The 15,466-nt window shown below is 39.8% G+C and overlaps 1 protein-coding gene across 1 annotated transcript; it reads right to left on the bottom strand.

Moving 5' to 3' along the window:
* Positions 1-951: 951 nt before the first annotated feature.
* Positions 952-5,049, bottom strand: LOC131234918 (LRR receptor-like serine/threonine-protein kinase GSO1). Its single transcript, XM_058231921.1, has 2 exons — positions 2,494-5,049; positions 952-1,461 (listed from the first exon to the last, which is right to left on the bottom strand). The coding sequence occupies exons 1-2, from the start codon at positions 4,982-4,984 to the stop codon at positions 1,154-1,156; spliced, it is 2,799 nt and encodes a 932-aa protein (XP_058087904.1). The 5' UTR covers positions 4,985-5,049; the 3' UTR covers positions 952-1,153.
* Positions 5,050-15,466: the final 10,417 nt, after the last annotated feature.

Raw genomic sequence — 15,466 nt, 5'->3', positions numbered from 1 at the left:
TACATATTTGCATATTTAAGAATCAAATAATAGTTAAAAATTCGCATATTTGCATATTTGGGAATTCAATAATAAGTTTTCTATTAACGGGGCCTAAAAGCATATGTTGTTGACTCAGGGAAACATTTGGGGAAACACAGGGAAAATGATAGATCCATCCATCTTTCCATAGATCCATCCATCCATGCATGCATGCACATACATACATACAAACACGCATGCATGATCCATCCATCCAACCATCAATGAATGCATGCATATATACAATGATGCATACCTGTATATACACATGCATGATCCATCCATGCATACATGCGTGCATACACACATATATACATCCATTCATCCATCCAACAATCCAACCATCCATCCATCCATGCACACACATATATCCATGATCCATCCATCCATCGATACATACACACACATACAAACATGCATTCATCATACAACCATGCACCCATTTAAAAATATTGAAATGGATTTTTTTTAAAATTTTTAAAATTTTAAATTTTATTTTTGTTAATAAACAGATGATTGGTGATATTGATACATACACATTGGTGATATTATTGAAATATTGTCGTCACATTGGCAATGTAAGCGACACCTGGAATTCACACAGTTGAAAACATTGGCGATATCGATACAGTGGCAATACTTAAGGATATATCAGCCATATATTGCCAATACTTATCTGATACTACCAGTGTTATTGGTATCACCAAGCTGGCGATACAGATAACTGATACTTGGAACAATGAGTAGGAAAGCATGGTTGCTTTTCTTCTGGGTAAATCATAAAAGAGAAATGAGACAGATACTCAAGATGCATGGTAGACTAACAAAGAGAATCCCAGCCATTGGGACAGGTCATTAGGCAAAACCAGTTCAACAAACTTTAATCTATTGCCTTTGAAAGTCAATAAGAAAAGAAAATAGGTCCATGGGTTCAAATTACAACTCTCAAGATTGATGCCTATATCATGTACTGAAGAGAAAATAACATAGCTGTCTTTAAATGTAAGTTTATAGAACAGTCGTATAAACTCCATTAAAAGCACACATTATACCAACAAATGAATAACCAGAAAGCGAATGGGACATTCAATGTCCCAAACTGACTCCTGTATTCTAAATAACTTCTGACAACTTATCTGGCATTAAGCAACATCCTCACCACATTTTTCATGATGGGCCTTGCGTCTGGTGAGGTGCTAACACAACACAAAGCAACCTTCAATACTGAGAGCATCTGACTGCGAACCACAAGTGATGTCTTGCTGATACTAGAATCAAGAATCTGCTCCCACGCATCATTCTGCACCGAATTACTCAGCACCCATTTGGCTAATTCAGTTTCTCCACTGACTGGTGGTTTTCCAGTCAGTAATTCAAGTAAGATGACCCCAAAACTATAGACATTGCCAGGCATAGTCACCCTCATTGTGTAGGCATACTCTGCAACCAGGAACCAACCACCTCAACATCAATGCATATGCTCAAATTGGAAACTCATGTATGCGAAGGTCAGAGTTGCTTGAGAAACCATTAACAGGAAAAAAAGAAAAGAACAAAGCTAAGAGTTTCTGATAATTTAAAGAAAAAAAAAAAGAGAACTCTTTTTGGTGATTCTTTTAGTGGAAGTGATGTCAATTGCTTACTGCAATTTGCCAATTCTGTGCTTCTGTTCTCTATTGTGATAATACACATCAGTTTCCATTATCTTTGAGCATTAGAAATAGAACTGTACTGTATTGGCTTAGGTTCATCTTACAGTTTGATATTAAGGATGGCCATTTTTTGGATCAGAGTAGTTTCTGCAGTACAGAACAGATGAAACAAGTTGTAACTATAAGAGTTCAGGCTGTGCAGAATAGAAATGAGCAGCATCAACATTAAGGTAGTAATGAGCTTGGTTTGAGCCAGGCCAGGTCTGAACATTGATCAATTTTCAATTTCCCACGATGAATGCCCCCAATCCATCTCTTGATCAGGTGGCCACACGTGCAAATAAACAAACATTTAGAAAAATGAAAACCAACATCTTTATGCAAGATGCATATGTTGCCTAACCGATGATTGGAATGACATATATGCAGAATACAACACATGTACACATGAAGTCAGGCTGGGTCACGCTAAAATGGCCTAAAACCTAAGCACAGCCCGAAGATTGATCGGGCTATAAGCTAATAGGTCTAAGCTCAGTTCACTCGGCAGGTTCACCAGACCAGGTGGGCCACCCAGCCTGTTGCCTACCCCTAACCGGCATATGTTTAACACATTATAAAACTGTTGAACATACGAGAGAGAAGATCGATACAGGTAGGTCCTGTTATTCTGTAGTTATACATTGGTCTGCAGATTGTCTAGTCTTAGGTTAGAATCTATTCATGCTATAGAAATAAAGAAGAAACATATCAGAGCTAAGTAGTCACCTTCCTTTTCCCAACAGCTAGACGAAAAAAGTGGTAAAGTATAGCTTCTCACCTGGAGGAATGTACCCCACAGAACCAGCAATGGTAGAAAGGCTTGCAGTGCTCTTCGAAGGATCAATGACTTTGAAAAGCTCGACATCTGCTATCTGCGGCTCGTTCATTGACTTTAATAGGATGGTCTTTGTTGATAGGTCGAGTAGGAGAACTGGGTCGATGCACCCATGCAGAAAAGCCAGACCCTGGGCCACTCCCAGCGCGATGCTGTGGCGACATGGCCAATCCAGAACATCTCCCAGTTTTTTGTGAAGAAAATCAAAGAGGGTTCCCTTGTGGGCATGTTCGTAGAACAGGTAAGCACTATCAGCTGTCAAAACATATGCCAGAGGGGCCATAACTCTTGAACTACTCAAACCCCCTACGATCCCCAACTCCTGTCTGAACCTTTCATGGCTTCCCAACTGAAATATATTGTCACTCCAGTCGAGCTTCTTGACAGAATAGCTCATTCCGCAGGGCATAATGGCCTTGTAGTAGGTTGAGAACCCACTCTTTAGGAAGATGTTGGCTGGGTTGCTGACAGCTTCCATGGCTCTGGTGAAGTTGATGCTGGAACAATGGTTGCTGTCTCTAGTTATTAGATGTCTGTCGATAACGCGTTGGTGATCTTCTCCTGACTGTATATTTTCATCATCGATACGATTAGACCGTCTCGGAATCAAAACAAAGATCACTGCCACAGCCCCTAAACCAAGAATAGCACCTGCAACTGCCACTGCAATTAGCAAAATGGCTGTGGCTTTTCCCTTAGATGAATCGATGGTAGGATTTCGGATCAGATTGTCATTTCCAGTGGTAACAACATTGACCCACCGGTTGAATTGTGGAAGAGTTCCTGAAAGCTGATTATTGGAAAGCACCAGTATTGTCAGGCACTGCAGCACAGTCAAGAACTGCGGAACCTCGCCGGTAAATTCGTTGTCTGAGAGATCTAAGACCTCTAAATTAGACAGTCCTTTGAGACTTACCGGTATTGGTCCATGGAAGTGATTGCTGCTGAGGTTGAGTGCTATCCGCAAGCTTGACGGCATTCTTGGAATTTCTCCAGAAAGGTTGTTGTTTCCTAGCAGGAGTTCTAACAGCAATTTCGATTTAGAAAAAATATTAGGTATTGAACCGTTAAGTTGGTTACCTTCCAAATTCAAAATCGAAAGATCTGTCAGGTTGGAAAAAGCTGAAGGTATTGCACCGGTAAGGGAATTCCAGCCAAGATTCAGCATCATCAGGCTCTTCAACTGTGAAATTTCATTCGGGATTTCCCCACGTAATTCGTTCCTATCAAGCTTCATAACTTCTAGCTGTTGAAGATTACTCAATTCTTTCGGAATCAAACCTTGCAACTGATTCTGACCGAGATTCAACAGCATCAAGTTCCTGCACTTCCCCAATTCCAATGGGATCGCCCCAGTCAACATATTGCCATCCATCTCGAGAAACATCAGATCTGAGAGGTTCCCAACCGATGGTGGAATTGACCCAATGAGCGAATTCCCGCCCAATCGCAAACGAAGCAAGCTTTTAGACAAGTTCACTGGAATCGGCCCTCCTAACGAATTATAACTTAGATCACCAAACCATAAATTTGGACTTGACAAAAGATCAGAAGGGATCGTTCCGCTCAAACTATTATAACTGAGGTCTAAAACCTCAACATATTCCAAAATCCCCCGAGGAATGGGGCCTGTAAATCTGTTTTGCCTTGCTCGAAATCGTGACAGCTTCTTAATCTGCAACAAGCTTTCTGGTATTCTTCCACTAAAATTATTGGAAGAGAGGAGGAGAATTTCCAACTTGGAAAGCTCTCCTAGCTTATTAGAAACAGAGCCTTCAAGCCTATTGAAGCTAAGACAGAGTAGTCTCAGTTTCCTGTATCTGAAAATCTCTTCAGGAATTGCACCTTCAAAGTAGTTACCGGAGAGCCGCAACTCTTCCAATCCCATGCTTTTCCCCAGTAGGTGTGGAATAGGCCCAATGAAGCTGTTAAAGCTCAAATTCAAGCTTTTGATTCCAACCAAATCATGTAACTGAGAAGTGATATTTCCACCCAAGAAATTGAAAGACAGGTCCAAGGTCTCCAAGCTGACAGAACCCTGCAAAGGTGGTAGGGAGCCATTTAACATATTCATGCTCAAATTGAGGGATTTCAGGTTGCTTCTTTCGCCGCAAGCAGTGAAGAAAGCATGTGGGACTGAAGTCAGAAGGTTTTGGGAAAGATCGAGCGACTGCAACGAATCGAGCTGGCATATTTCTATGAGGAAGGGATTGGTTGAGAGGCCGAGACCAGAGAGATTGAGATGGGTGATGGAGTTTTGGGTGCAATTGACTCGATTCCAATTGCATGGGTTTGAGTCTGTTGTGTTCCAGAGAGAGGAATTGAGGTTGACGGAGAGGGATTTCATGGCCGTTTCCTGGTTTTGGGTAAGTTGGGAGATGGCTAGAGGGATGAAGGAGATGAGGAGGAAGGTGGCGTGCACGTAGGTGCGCATTTTAGCGGGTTGGAGGTTATCCTGCGCCGTTGTCTTCTTTGCTTTTCTTGAGGGGGCGCTATGGATGGTTTTTGTAGAAGCCGAGGGGAAGGGGTTGTTGACTTAGCGGGAGAGTCTTGACTTTCCTCTGTTTACTTTGACTCTTATGCGCTATGAAGTCTTTGTGGGACCCACCTGTGGATGGTATCGTCGGATGAAAGAGTACGCGGATTTGGTGGTGTTGTGATATGTTTGGCCGCTGTGGGGCCCACCTTGATGTCTGTGTTTTAAATCCAAGCCGTCCATCCATTTTTCCAACTCATTTTAGTGTGAATGTAAAACACGTACATCAATGTAAGCTCCACGGCGCCAACACATCACAACACGTGGGAGTGTTGTTGGCAACTCCACCTGATCTGCGTCCGACGTAAGAGTGTCGTCATGGGGAGTGGATTGCCTGTGACCGGGGCTGTGTGGGATCCACAAAGACGTCGGTGACAAATCCACTCCGTCCATCTGTTTTGAAAGGCCACAGTAAGAAAGGATTCTAAAAATCAGGAAGATCCATAACTCAGGTGGTCCACACCAACAAAACAGTGGAAACAGTAACGTGCACCGTTGAAACCCTCCTGGAGCTGACCATGATGTTTAGGTGCCATCCAAACCGTTCACAGAATTATTACTATTCAGATAAACTGTAGGAACAAATGTCATCCTGAAATAATTCTGTCACTGCCAAGCGTTCAATCCCCACTGCTTCGTGTAGTATGGCAAGCAAGAGTTTTGGATCTGCTTAATTTTTAAAATCCCGTCCTATCGTGGCCTTTCAAAACAGATGGACCGAGTAGATTTATCACGGACATCTTTATGGCCCCAGGGTTCACAGGCAATCAGCTCCCGTCGTCATGGGGCGATGGAGAAAATTACCAACACCACCGTCTCCAACACTGACAACTGACGCCCATGGATCAGAAATCAAGAACATTTGTTCTGTTGAAAACCGCTGTTGATTGGACCATTCCAAAGTATTGAAGATTAGGCGATCCAAGAGGCAGCTGTTATGTCCCTTCTCATTGCATTTCTGTAATAGACACCTATCAGAAGGTTCAGATTGTCCCACAAGTAATTTTTTGGGGGATAGGACTACAGACCAATGGTCTGGATTACCAGACCAGGGCCCCACTTGTCAGAACTGTGTACGTGTGTATACCATACAAAGATGTGGCCGACGCGTATCATAAAGAAGGGACATCACATCAGGAGGTCCAGCTTGCATTGGAAATCTGATGTAAAGACGAACAACTGGCCTGAGAAGCTTGGACGGGCTAGACTTTTTTGTCGACAAATGTTTGATTTTCCATGATACCTTGTAGATCACGGTAAATATGTAATTATTATTTTTTCACCAAATACGAGAGCAATTCTTCTTCGAAAATTGAAACAAAAGTGTTAACTTAAATATGTAAACCCCACTACTATAAAGTATAATGATATATCTACAACGTTCGTCTATTTTATTAGAAATTTTGGAAGATGAACCAAAAATGAGACAGATCCAACACTCAAATGGCCCATGCTAAAGGAAACAGTGGCCATTAATTCATCCACCAGGAAAGTTATTTTCTTCACTGGGCCTATCTTGAGGTGTTTTCATCATCTAACCCATTCATAGGGTCACACAGGCGTGGATAAGGGAAAACACATATCCGCTTGATCCAAAACTTTTAAAAGCCCTGTGAAGGTTTTTAATGATAGGCATTCGGTTTCATTGTTTCCTGTAATGTGGTCCAGTTGAACTTTGGATCTGCCTCATTTTATTTTTTATCATGTTTCCTGTATGGATCTGCCTTATTTTATTTTTTTATCATGCCATAAATTCGACTGGCATGACAAATGAGCGGCGTGATAAGCAACATACATCACGATGGTATGTTATAAATCTCTCAATTAAAGTGATAAAAAAGTAAACCGTCAAATCTACATTGAGAAAGACTTCTCAACGTGGTAATTACCTAAGTAATTACCCATTTATACGTTTTTGCATATGCCATCTAATGCACGCCATCCAGGCCTGAGATGGGCCCACCGGGTTTATCATTTTTCATATGCAATTATGGGAGGAGAGTAAACGGAGTAGACTGGTTTGGGATGGATGCCGTTCATGAGTTGGTGTGGGGTCCATCACGATCTGAACCTGGAGCTTAAATGGATCTTCCAGTGGGAAAAGAAAGACCCTGTTAATGGAGTTTGGGACCCAACAGTCCGTGGACCGCATTGACTTTTTTTTTTTCTTTTTTTTCTTCTTTTTTTTTAAAAATTCCTACCTCTCACTAACCTGTCTTTTCTTTCTCAGCGGTCTTTGCACGATTACCCGGTGTAGAATCTCTGACGTGGCCCTTTTTTGGGGGGACGCGGATTCGGTGGATCCATGACTCCACCGTCATGTGTGTGTTTTTAAATCCATGCCGTCTATCCGTTTTTCCAGTTCATTTTAGGGCATGAGCCGAAAAAAGAAGCAGATCCAAATCTCAGGTGGACCACACCAAAGGAAACATTGGTGATTGAACGCCTACCATTAAAAACTTCTTGTGGGACACAAAATTTTGGATCAAGATTATTTATGGTTTTGCTTCATCCAGGTTTGTGTGACCTTATCAACAGGTTGGATGGCAAATAAACATTAGGGTGGGCCCTAGGAACTTTTAATTGTACGCGTTAAATCACTGCTGTTTCATGTAGGGTGGTCCACCAGAGATATGGATATGTTTAATTTTTGGGATAATGTATTAAAATGAGCTAGAAAAATAGATGGACGGCGTGGATATAAAATCCACACATCACAGTGGGCCCCACAGTCACTGATCTATCCGACTCGGTGGTTCTGGATCCACCGAATCAACGTGTGCCGCATGCCGACATGGGACGTGTGTTGGATAGCTGAGTCATGCATAAGGTGGAACTCGCCATGAGGATGATCTGGCCGTACGATCAGGACGGTCCACTCATCAGGAGGGTCCACCACTATGCGAAAACAATTTATAGTTTAAGAACCTACGTTCCCCCGTGGTCAATCTGATAAGTGCACCCAAACGGTATTTACATCGTTTTATCTTCACGGCGAGGCCCACCTTATGCACGGATCGGATGTCACACATCCAGATGGTGCTGACACGTGTGCAGCGTCTAAAGTTGCGTGTGGATCAGAGTGCGAGTGGGATGTTGCCAAAAATCAGAACCATTCATACGCGGGGCTGTACTGTCGGTGTATCTGGACTGTCCAACAGTTGGGCCCTATTGCAAATGGACCGTGCTACAAAAACCACTTTGATTGTATAAAACTAGCTTTCTGACGGCTAGGATGGTGTATCTGTGTGCTGTTCCCACCGTAGATCGTCTCCCATGAGGCGTACAAGATGGACGGCGCAGAATCAACAAATATATAGCCATGTGCACCAAGGAGAGGTGGGCCCCACCCAAATCAGGCTGATCCACGCCCTTAAATCTCAAGCCAGCTAGTCCTGTTCGGAAGAGTGCGGAATCCCCTGCGCTTCTCCACAAGCACGTGCGAACTCTACTTCCCTGAGAGAGAATTAGGTCCATCTGATGAGGTCCCCACGTGTACGTTGAAAATAGACCGTTAGCAAGAAGCCCACCAACAAGAAGAAGAGACCTCTCTTGTGGGGCTGTTAATGGGCCGGGCCTGGGCCAAGTGAGATGAATTTTTTAATAGGCCCATCCAAATAATTCAAAATTCGTGCTGAAGGCAATCCAAGTCCAGCTCGATTGCCGTCCGTTGGATAGTAAAATTATGATTGGCTAGAGTTAGGGTCGTAAATGGGCCTAACAGACTCAAATCATCTCCAACTCCTGACCATGATCTAAGGACCTGAACCTAGGCTCAATCCAGCCATTGGTGTGTGAATGGTCATTTACAATCATCTTCTGTAATTCAGAACCTTCCATAATAGTTCATCATGGAGCTTGGGATGCTTCTTTGTAGTGAAGCAAGAGCTATATATTCACCAATAGATTAATATAGGTGGGCCATTTCTCTAAGTAGCAAATTTAAATTTGAGAAGAAAAAAAAAGATTATATCATGTGTCCTTTTTTCACAAAACAGGCCTTGTATGCTTCAATTGAATTGATTTTGATCGCAGCTAGCTTTGAATAATCCTTGGACATTTAGGTCATGAAGGACTACATGGTCCTAATGTTATATTAGTGAGAGACATACATGTAATATTAGTTAGCGACATGCAGGTGTTGTTAGGTATACTCAATAGGATGGGGTTGACCCTTACATGTAACAATAGACTACTAGTATTTTTGGGAATTAGTTGTATATGGATCTTGTCAATTGGACTATCCATCAAGTATTTTAAAGATGACTAATGCTCTCAAATGTTTTCAAAAGGTTTCTTGAAAATTTTCAATCATTAAATCTTTTGATTTTACTATTGAAGTGTTTTGATCAAACTTAATGGGCATTTAATAGTTGGATCTCTCGGTCATCTATGCTTGCATATGACTTTAAACTAAAAATAAACATCACAGATAATGGAAAGATCTCATGATTATAAACTTTTGATGATAGAGGAGCGCCATATTGGTGTGGTTCATACTGATATATTTCACATAAATATCTCACACTTCATACTAGTGTTTTCGTAATAGCTAAGTCTATAAGGGTGTGGAGGTAATGTTGTTTTCATGTGCAAATCTTAAAATCTTTTGATAAATAGATACTATCTCTAGAGGGGAGAGTCCTAGACATGGGTGGAACCATTGTCCACTGACACGAGTGTGTATGTGTTCCACCAACACAGGTGTATACATGTAAGTTTTTGTGTATGACTAAAGGTTTGTGATGAACCTATTAAAACCATTATAAATGTTAGTGGTAAGCCAATTGAAAATCATCGAGATAGTGAAATTCGGTATGCTCAAGGAGAGTACTGTGTTCGTCGGGAGTGGAATTGGTATTTAATCAAACCACTATATATCATTTTGTTTATAATTGCTTATGTGAATGGATTTCTATTATGCTTTTGGTTGATTTATTTATTATGCATGCATAAATACATTATATGCTAGATACTTAATTTGTAGCACACATACAATTGATATATCATATCTCACCTTATATACTAGTTGGTCAATTAGTTGAATCTTGTTTAGTATATGATTTTGGATCATTTAGCCTTTGAAGTTTAATTGCATTAATTCATAAATAATTTTAAATTGGTCCTATTCACCAATCCTCTATAACTTAGCTATTAATTGATAAATATTTTTAAATTGGTCTTATTTACCCATCCTCTATAATTTGGCCACAATTCTAATTAAGCTATGTAGGCTTTCATGTAGCGTGGCGTCATAATAGACAATTGAAGCAATTTCAATTGGTATCAGAGATGGTTTCTCTTCAAGGACTTAATCGTCTAAAGTAAGATCCGTATGAGCTTTAGAATGATGTCTAATAGAGGGATGTGTTGTGACAAAAGAGGCAAATCTTTTAACTCCGTACACATAGGTGAAATCTGTCAAAAAAATCAAGAGAATCCCAATGTCTTAATTGCAAGGGTTATGGTCACATTGCCTATATATGTCCTAATAAAATTAAATCAAAATGAGCAATGATAACTATATGTGATGATTTTGAGAAATCCCATGGTGATGGAAACCTTGGATTTATGCAAACTTTAATGGCCTCCACCACTTATAATCTTCCTAAAGACTTAGGAGGAGACACCGACGATAACACATCACAAGAAGATGAAGAAGAGTCATCCTCTGAGAGAGAAGAATAAGATGAAGGATATGATTAATTGTAAGATGTCTACAACTAGCTTTTCACAAAAAGTATAAAAATGTTAAAGAAGTTAGGTTTGTTTATCGTAGAAAAGAATAAATTAATTGACGGTTAGAAAAGGTAAAATCTAAAATTTCTTCCCCGATTCATGAAAAGGAAAACACCGAGTCTAATCTTAATGAAACTCTAAATAGATGTTCAGATCTTGAATTAGAACTTGATACAGTAAAAAATGAAAATTAAGACTGAAATTTCAAATTAACCAACTTAAATCCCATCTTCCTGATGTTAAGATTGCCCAAGAGCAAGATCAACTAAAAAATATTTAGGCAAACATTCCGGGGATAAGAGATGTCTTAAAAATAATAAGACTCAAATGTAGACAATCCAAACAGAACTTAACCATTATTTAAGGAGCCACTTGTAAAGTACAAAGGCGAAGAATTAGATGTTTTACACTGGTGGAAGTCGAAAGCTCGTGAATCACAATACCATGTGCTCTCATTGATGGCATGAGATATATTGTCAATTCCAAACTCAACCGGGTCCTTACTCTTACTCCAGTGGTAGACTATCAGGAGTTTCAACACCTGGTCAAGGGTCCGAGTACCCATAGGTGGTGGGTGAGTGTGCATGTGTAGAAAAAAAAAACTTGGCTATCAGAATATGCTTTTACCACGAGGAGTAAGGCTGCAAACAAGTATCGAAGCTCATTTATACTGGAATCAGTTGAAACACTTATTTGTACACATGATTAGCTGCGTCTGATCTGAGGAAAAAGCAAATATGTTGATGAGGAGTTCGAGTAAGATGATAGTGAGAAGAAGGATAAGACAGTAACTGCGACAATTGCATGAAATAAGATGAGACAATACCTTCTATTTCTTTTGCATTTGCTTACGACAATTTGATAGTTATTATTTATAGACTTGAATTGTAACATTTAATGAGTGTATGGATATTTTTCATGCTTGTTAGCTTATGTATTTTAATATATATTTTTTATATTTCTCATATTTTTGTTTATATTTTTAAATGACTTAATATTGCTTAAATCTCATATGCTTGGCTGGTTGTATTTGTTTATCTTCATCCCTTAATTATTTTTGTTGTCTCAACCTAACCAAATATTCTTTATTTTAAAATTCACACTTATAGATATTTCATTGGATGATGATCCATCAGCAAATATTTTGAATTATGGAACCCATGTCTACTCACATGATGAAAATATAAAATTTTAAAGCAAATTATGTGGAAAACAACTTGTAAACAAAACAAATCAATTGAAATTACATTTGAATTGTTGGGGAGAAGACGCTGCCGCATGTAGCAAAGCTTTTCTGAAAATTCAGGATTTATTTTGAGTAATTCTCGACTGAAATACAAAGGCTTTCATCTCTTCCCATATAGCCAATACAGCCAGCCATAGAATATATAGTAGTAGAACTATTGTAAATGAAGAAAGGTCAAGCAGAAGAAAACATACTATTAAGTGAAATAGGGAACAAGAGAATGAGATTATAAAGAAACCATAAAACAAAGCATGGAATTGGCATCTAGGACCAAACAACATCAACCCCTTCTAATACAACAGGATGCTGAAGTAGGCACAAGTACAAGACATGAATCGGACGATAAATCATCGAAGTTTCTTATAAGCAGTTGGAAATACCATACAAATCAAATCAAAAAAAGTGGTTGAAAAAACTCATTAATTTTATGAACGAGGACGATAGAAATGCATCTCTACCACTAATTCAGAAGAGTTAAACAATCATATTTTAGACACCTCCAACTCAGACTTAATCCGAAGTTCTTCTGTGGTTTAAGCCGTAAAAAAAGAATAAAAGAATGATTCTAAACATTAAGATGAAGGAGGGGGTTACTATTATAGACAAGGTTACTTGGGTTACACGCCACAAATGTATTAATCATATAAATGATATAAAATAAATGAATGGTTTGTATGTACAACTCCATCTAAGATTCTAAACATACTTTTAAGTTTTGACAATGTTTATTTATTTTATTCGTTTTTTTCCTATTACAAATTACTTTTGACAATGTTTGTTCTAAACAATCCAACTAAAGTACACTACTAAATCGGGATATAAACAAAAAAAAAAGAAAGTCAACTCGACCCGACTTAGTACTAACTCGACCCAACTCGGTCCCTGTGACAAGGTAGTACTCGATTGGGGTTAGTCTAAGCCAGACCCAGACTAGGATTGGGTCAGGCATGTTGGACTCGGTACCAAGTCGGGTTGACTTCGGGTTAGGTACTTCAAAATCGGGTCAGCCCTAACTCTGTCTAACTCGAGTCGATGCCCAATTCTACTCTTGATACGAAAGCTTATGCATGACCACCATGTTACTCCTAGTTTAACGGCTTTTCTTTAATCTAAATCGTCAAAAGTGTTTACTCTAAAACGTGGTTGGAGCATAATGGGATGGAAAAACCTTTTTTTTTTTTTTTTTTAAATCCTTTGAATTTGAATCACTTACTATTTTACTTTTGATATTCCATTTGGTAGACTTTACTCGAATGGTTGTAAATTTCAAAGATATGATCCATCCATGGTGGGACTAATAGTTTGTACGGTCTAGATGATTGCACTTTAGCACCACATGTGAGAAGATGACTCACCATCGCTTTTCTTAGAGCACAGTAGGTGCGACCATGGTTTCACCCAACATAGTTCGGTGGCCCTAACCATGGAGCTCACCTTGATGCATGTATTGTATATTTATACTATCCATCTCTTTTTTTGGATCATTTTAACGAATGAGCTAAAATAAATCCATAGAACAAGAATCAGGAGATCACCCCTTTATTATGGGGTGACAGAGGGATCATACCATTCGGGCCTTTTTTTCATGCTTTTCCTAAAGGTTTCAAGAAAGCAACAATCAATAGGATTTTTCTAATTCTCCCTTATCAAAAGGAAGAACGTAATTTTTTTTTATTTCCGCAGATTTTGATTCCTTCACTTTGTATCCTCCGAGACAATTGAATTAAGTGGCTAAAATGTCTCAAACTTTCTATTACATATCCATTGCAACTACTATTTGAGTGTTTATGCTTGAGTCATCCGAAATAAAATTCTCATATATGACTATTAGATAGGGAGTCTCTTTGGTTTACCTATCACAATAAAGTATATGATTGGTTTTTCAAGTGGATCAGAATTTCAAGCAGTGATGGACCATTGAAATCCTTTTACAAGCCGTGTAAGTTTTGGACCAAGCTGATGTATATAGAGGAAAGCTCACCAGCAGACATTTTTACATGAGCACCCATGTACACCTTTGCACACATGTTAAGGTCCCATAATCTAAACGGTCCACGTGATGCAACACCCCTTAAAACTTTATGGGCCCAAATTACAGCATGATCCAAAACTCTAATGGGCCATAGCAAAGAGAAATGCAAATCAAAGGAGGAAACTGTTTTCTTTTGCCAAGGCCCACCAAAGTTTTACAACGAGCTGAAAGTTGGGCTTGTAAAGTTTCAATGAGTGTCACATCATGTCCATTGTTCATATTTTGTGCCTAAAACATGTATGCAAAGGTGCGCATGGGTGCTCACCTAAGAAAGTGTGTGTATGTATATATATGTCGTTTGGCCGACTTAGGTGTGACATTACCAATGAGTTGGATGACAAAGAGCTTTAATTTTTTTTTTTTTAACATAATGTGTTCAATCACCACTGTTTTATTTCACAGGGCTCACCTAACATTTGGATCTGATTTTTTTTTTTTTTTTTTGAATCAATGCCCTAAAATGAGCCGAAAAAAACAGGATGTACAGCGTAGATATACAGTACATACATTAAGGTGGGCCCTACGGTCAGGGCCTTACCATGTTGGGTAAACGCCCGTCGCCGCACCTAAGCTGTGCGTCAGTTGCTGTTTATTAAATGGTGGCAACCACGCATTGTATTTGTACATCTGGCATATGCGTATGAGCATCTAGACGAGACCGATGACCAGTTTCTGCGAACAGTCCATTAGCGGGTCTAGAGGGTCGGCGGGATTATCCGACCATCTCCAAGCAACAAATGCAGACGCATCACACGTGCCATTTCCCACACACGTGTGGAGAATCAGAAACCCTGGTTAGATGATTCACCCGGCACGTGTCCTATCCTAAACATCAATTCGGTCATCAGGAGGGTTGCACGTGCCCTTTGAATGTGGCTGTTGCCTATCATTTTCCTAACCGTCCATTTATTCGTAAATCTGTGGCTCACACCGTAAATACATCAATAAAATTTTTTTTTGTAGAAATTATTCACTGAAAGGATCACCTTATGAACGTCTCAGATCTCTCGAACATGTCCCACATCCGCACGTGTGGTGCGTTTGTTTTTGCCACTGAAGAAAGCGTGTACACATATCTACGACAAATCGGTAAACCCCGCCTGTCTGCGTTCTCAATGTCGTCCACGTTCAACACGCACCGTGCGCATTTTAACAGACCCGATCGGATCAATGCAGCTATAACACGCGGGAGGATATACTGAAAAAGTGAATCGCGGTGCACATGCAGAGTTGAAAACCATGTGCGAGATCTCAACTGCCACTGTTTCCTTTGCTGTGCTACACCTGAGATTTGGATCTGGCTCATTTTTCGTCTCGTGTCCTAAAATGATCTGGAAAAATGGATAGATGGAGTGGATAAAAC

This window comes from Magnolia sinica, chromosome 19 (genome assembly GCF_029962835.1).
Source record: "Magnolia sinica isolate HGM2019 chromosome 19, MsV1, whole genome shotgun sequence".
Lineage (NCBI taxonomy): Eukaryota > Viridiplantae > Streptophyta > Magnoliopsida > Magnoliales > Magnoliaceae > Magnolia > Magnolia sinica.
Note: the sequence above shows the minus strand (reverse complement) of the source record. Positions and strands in the feature narration are given on the sequence as shown.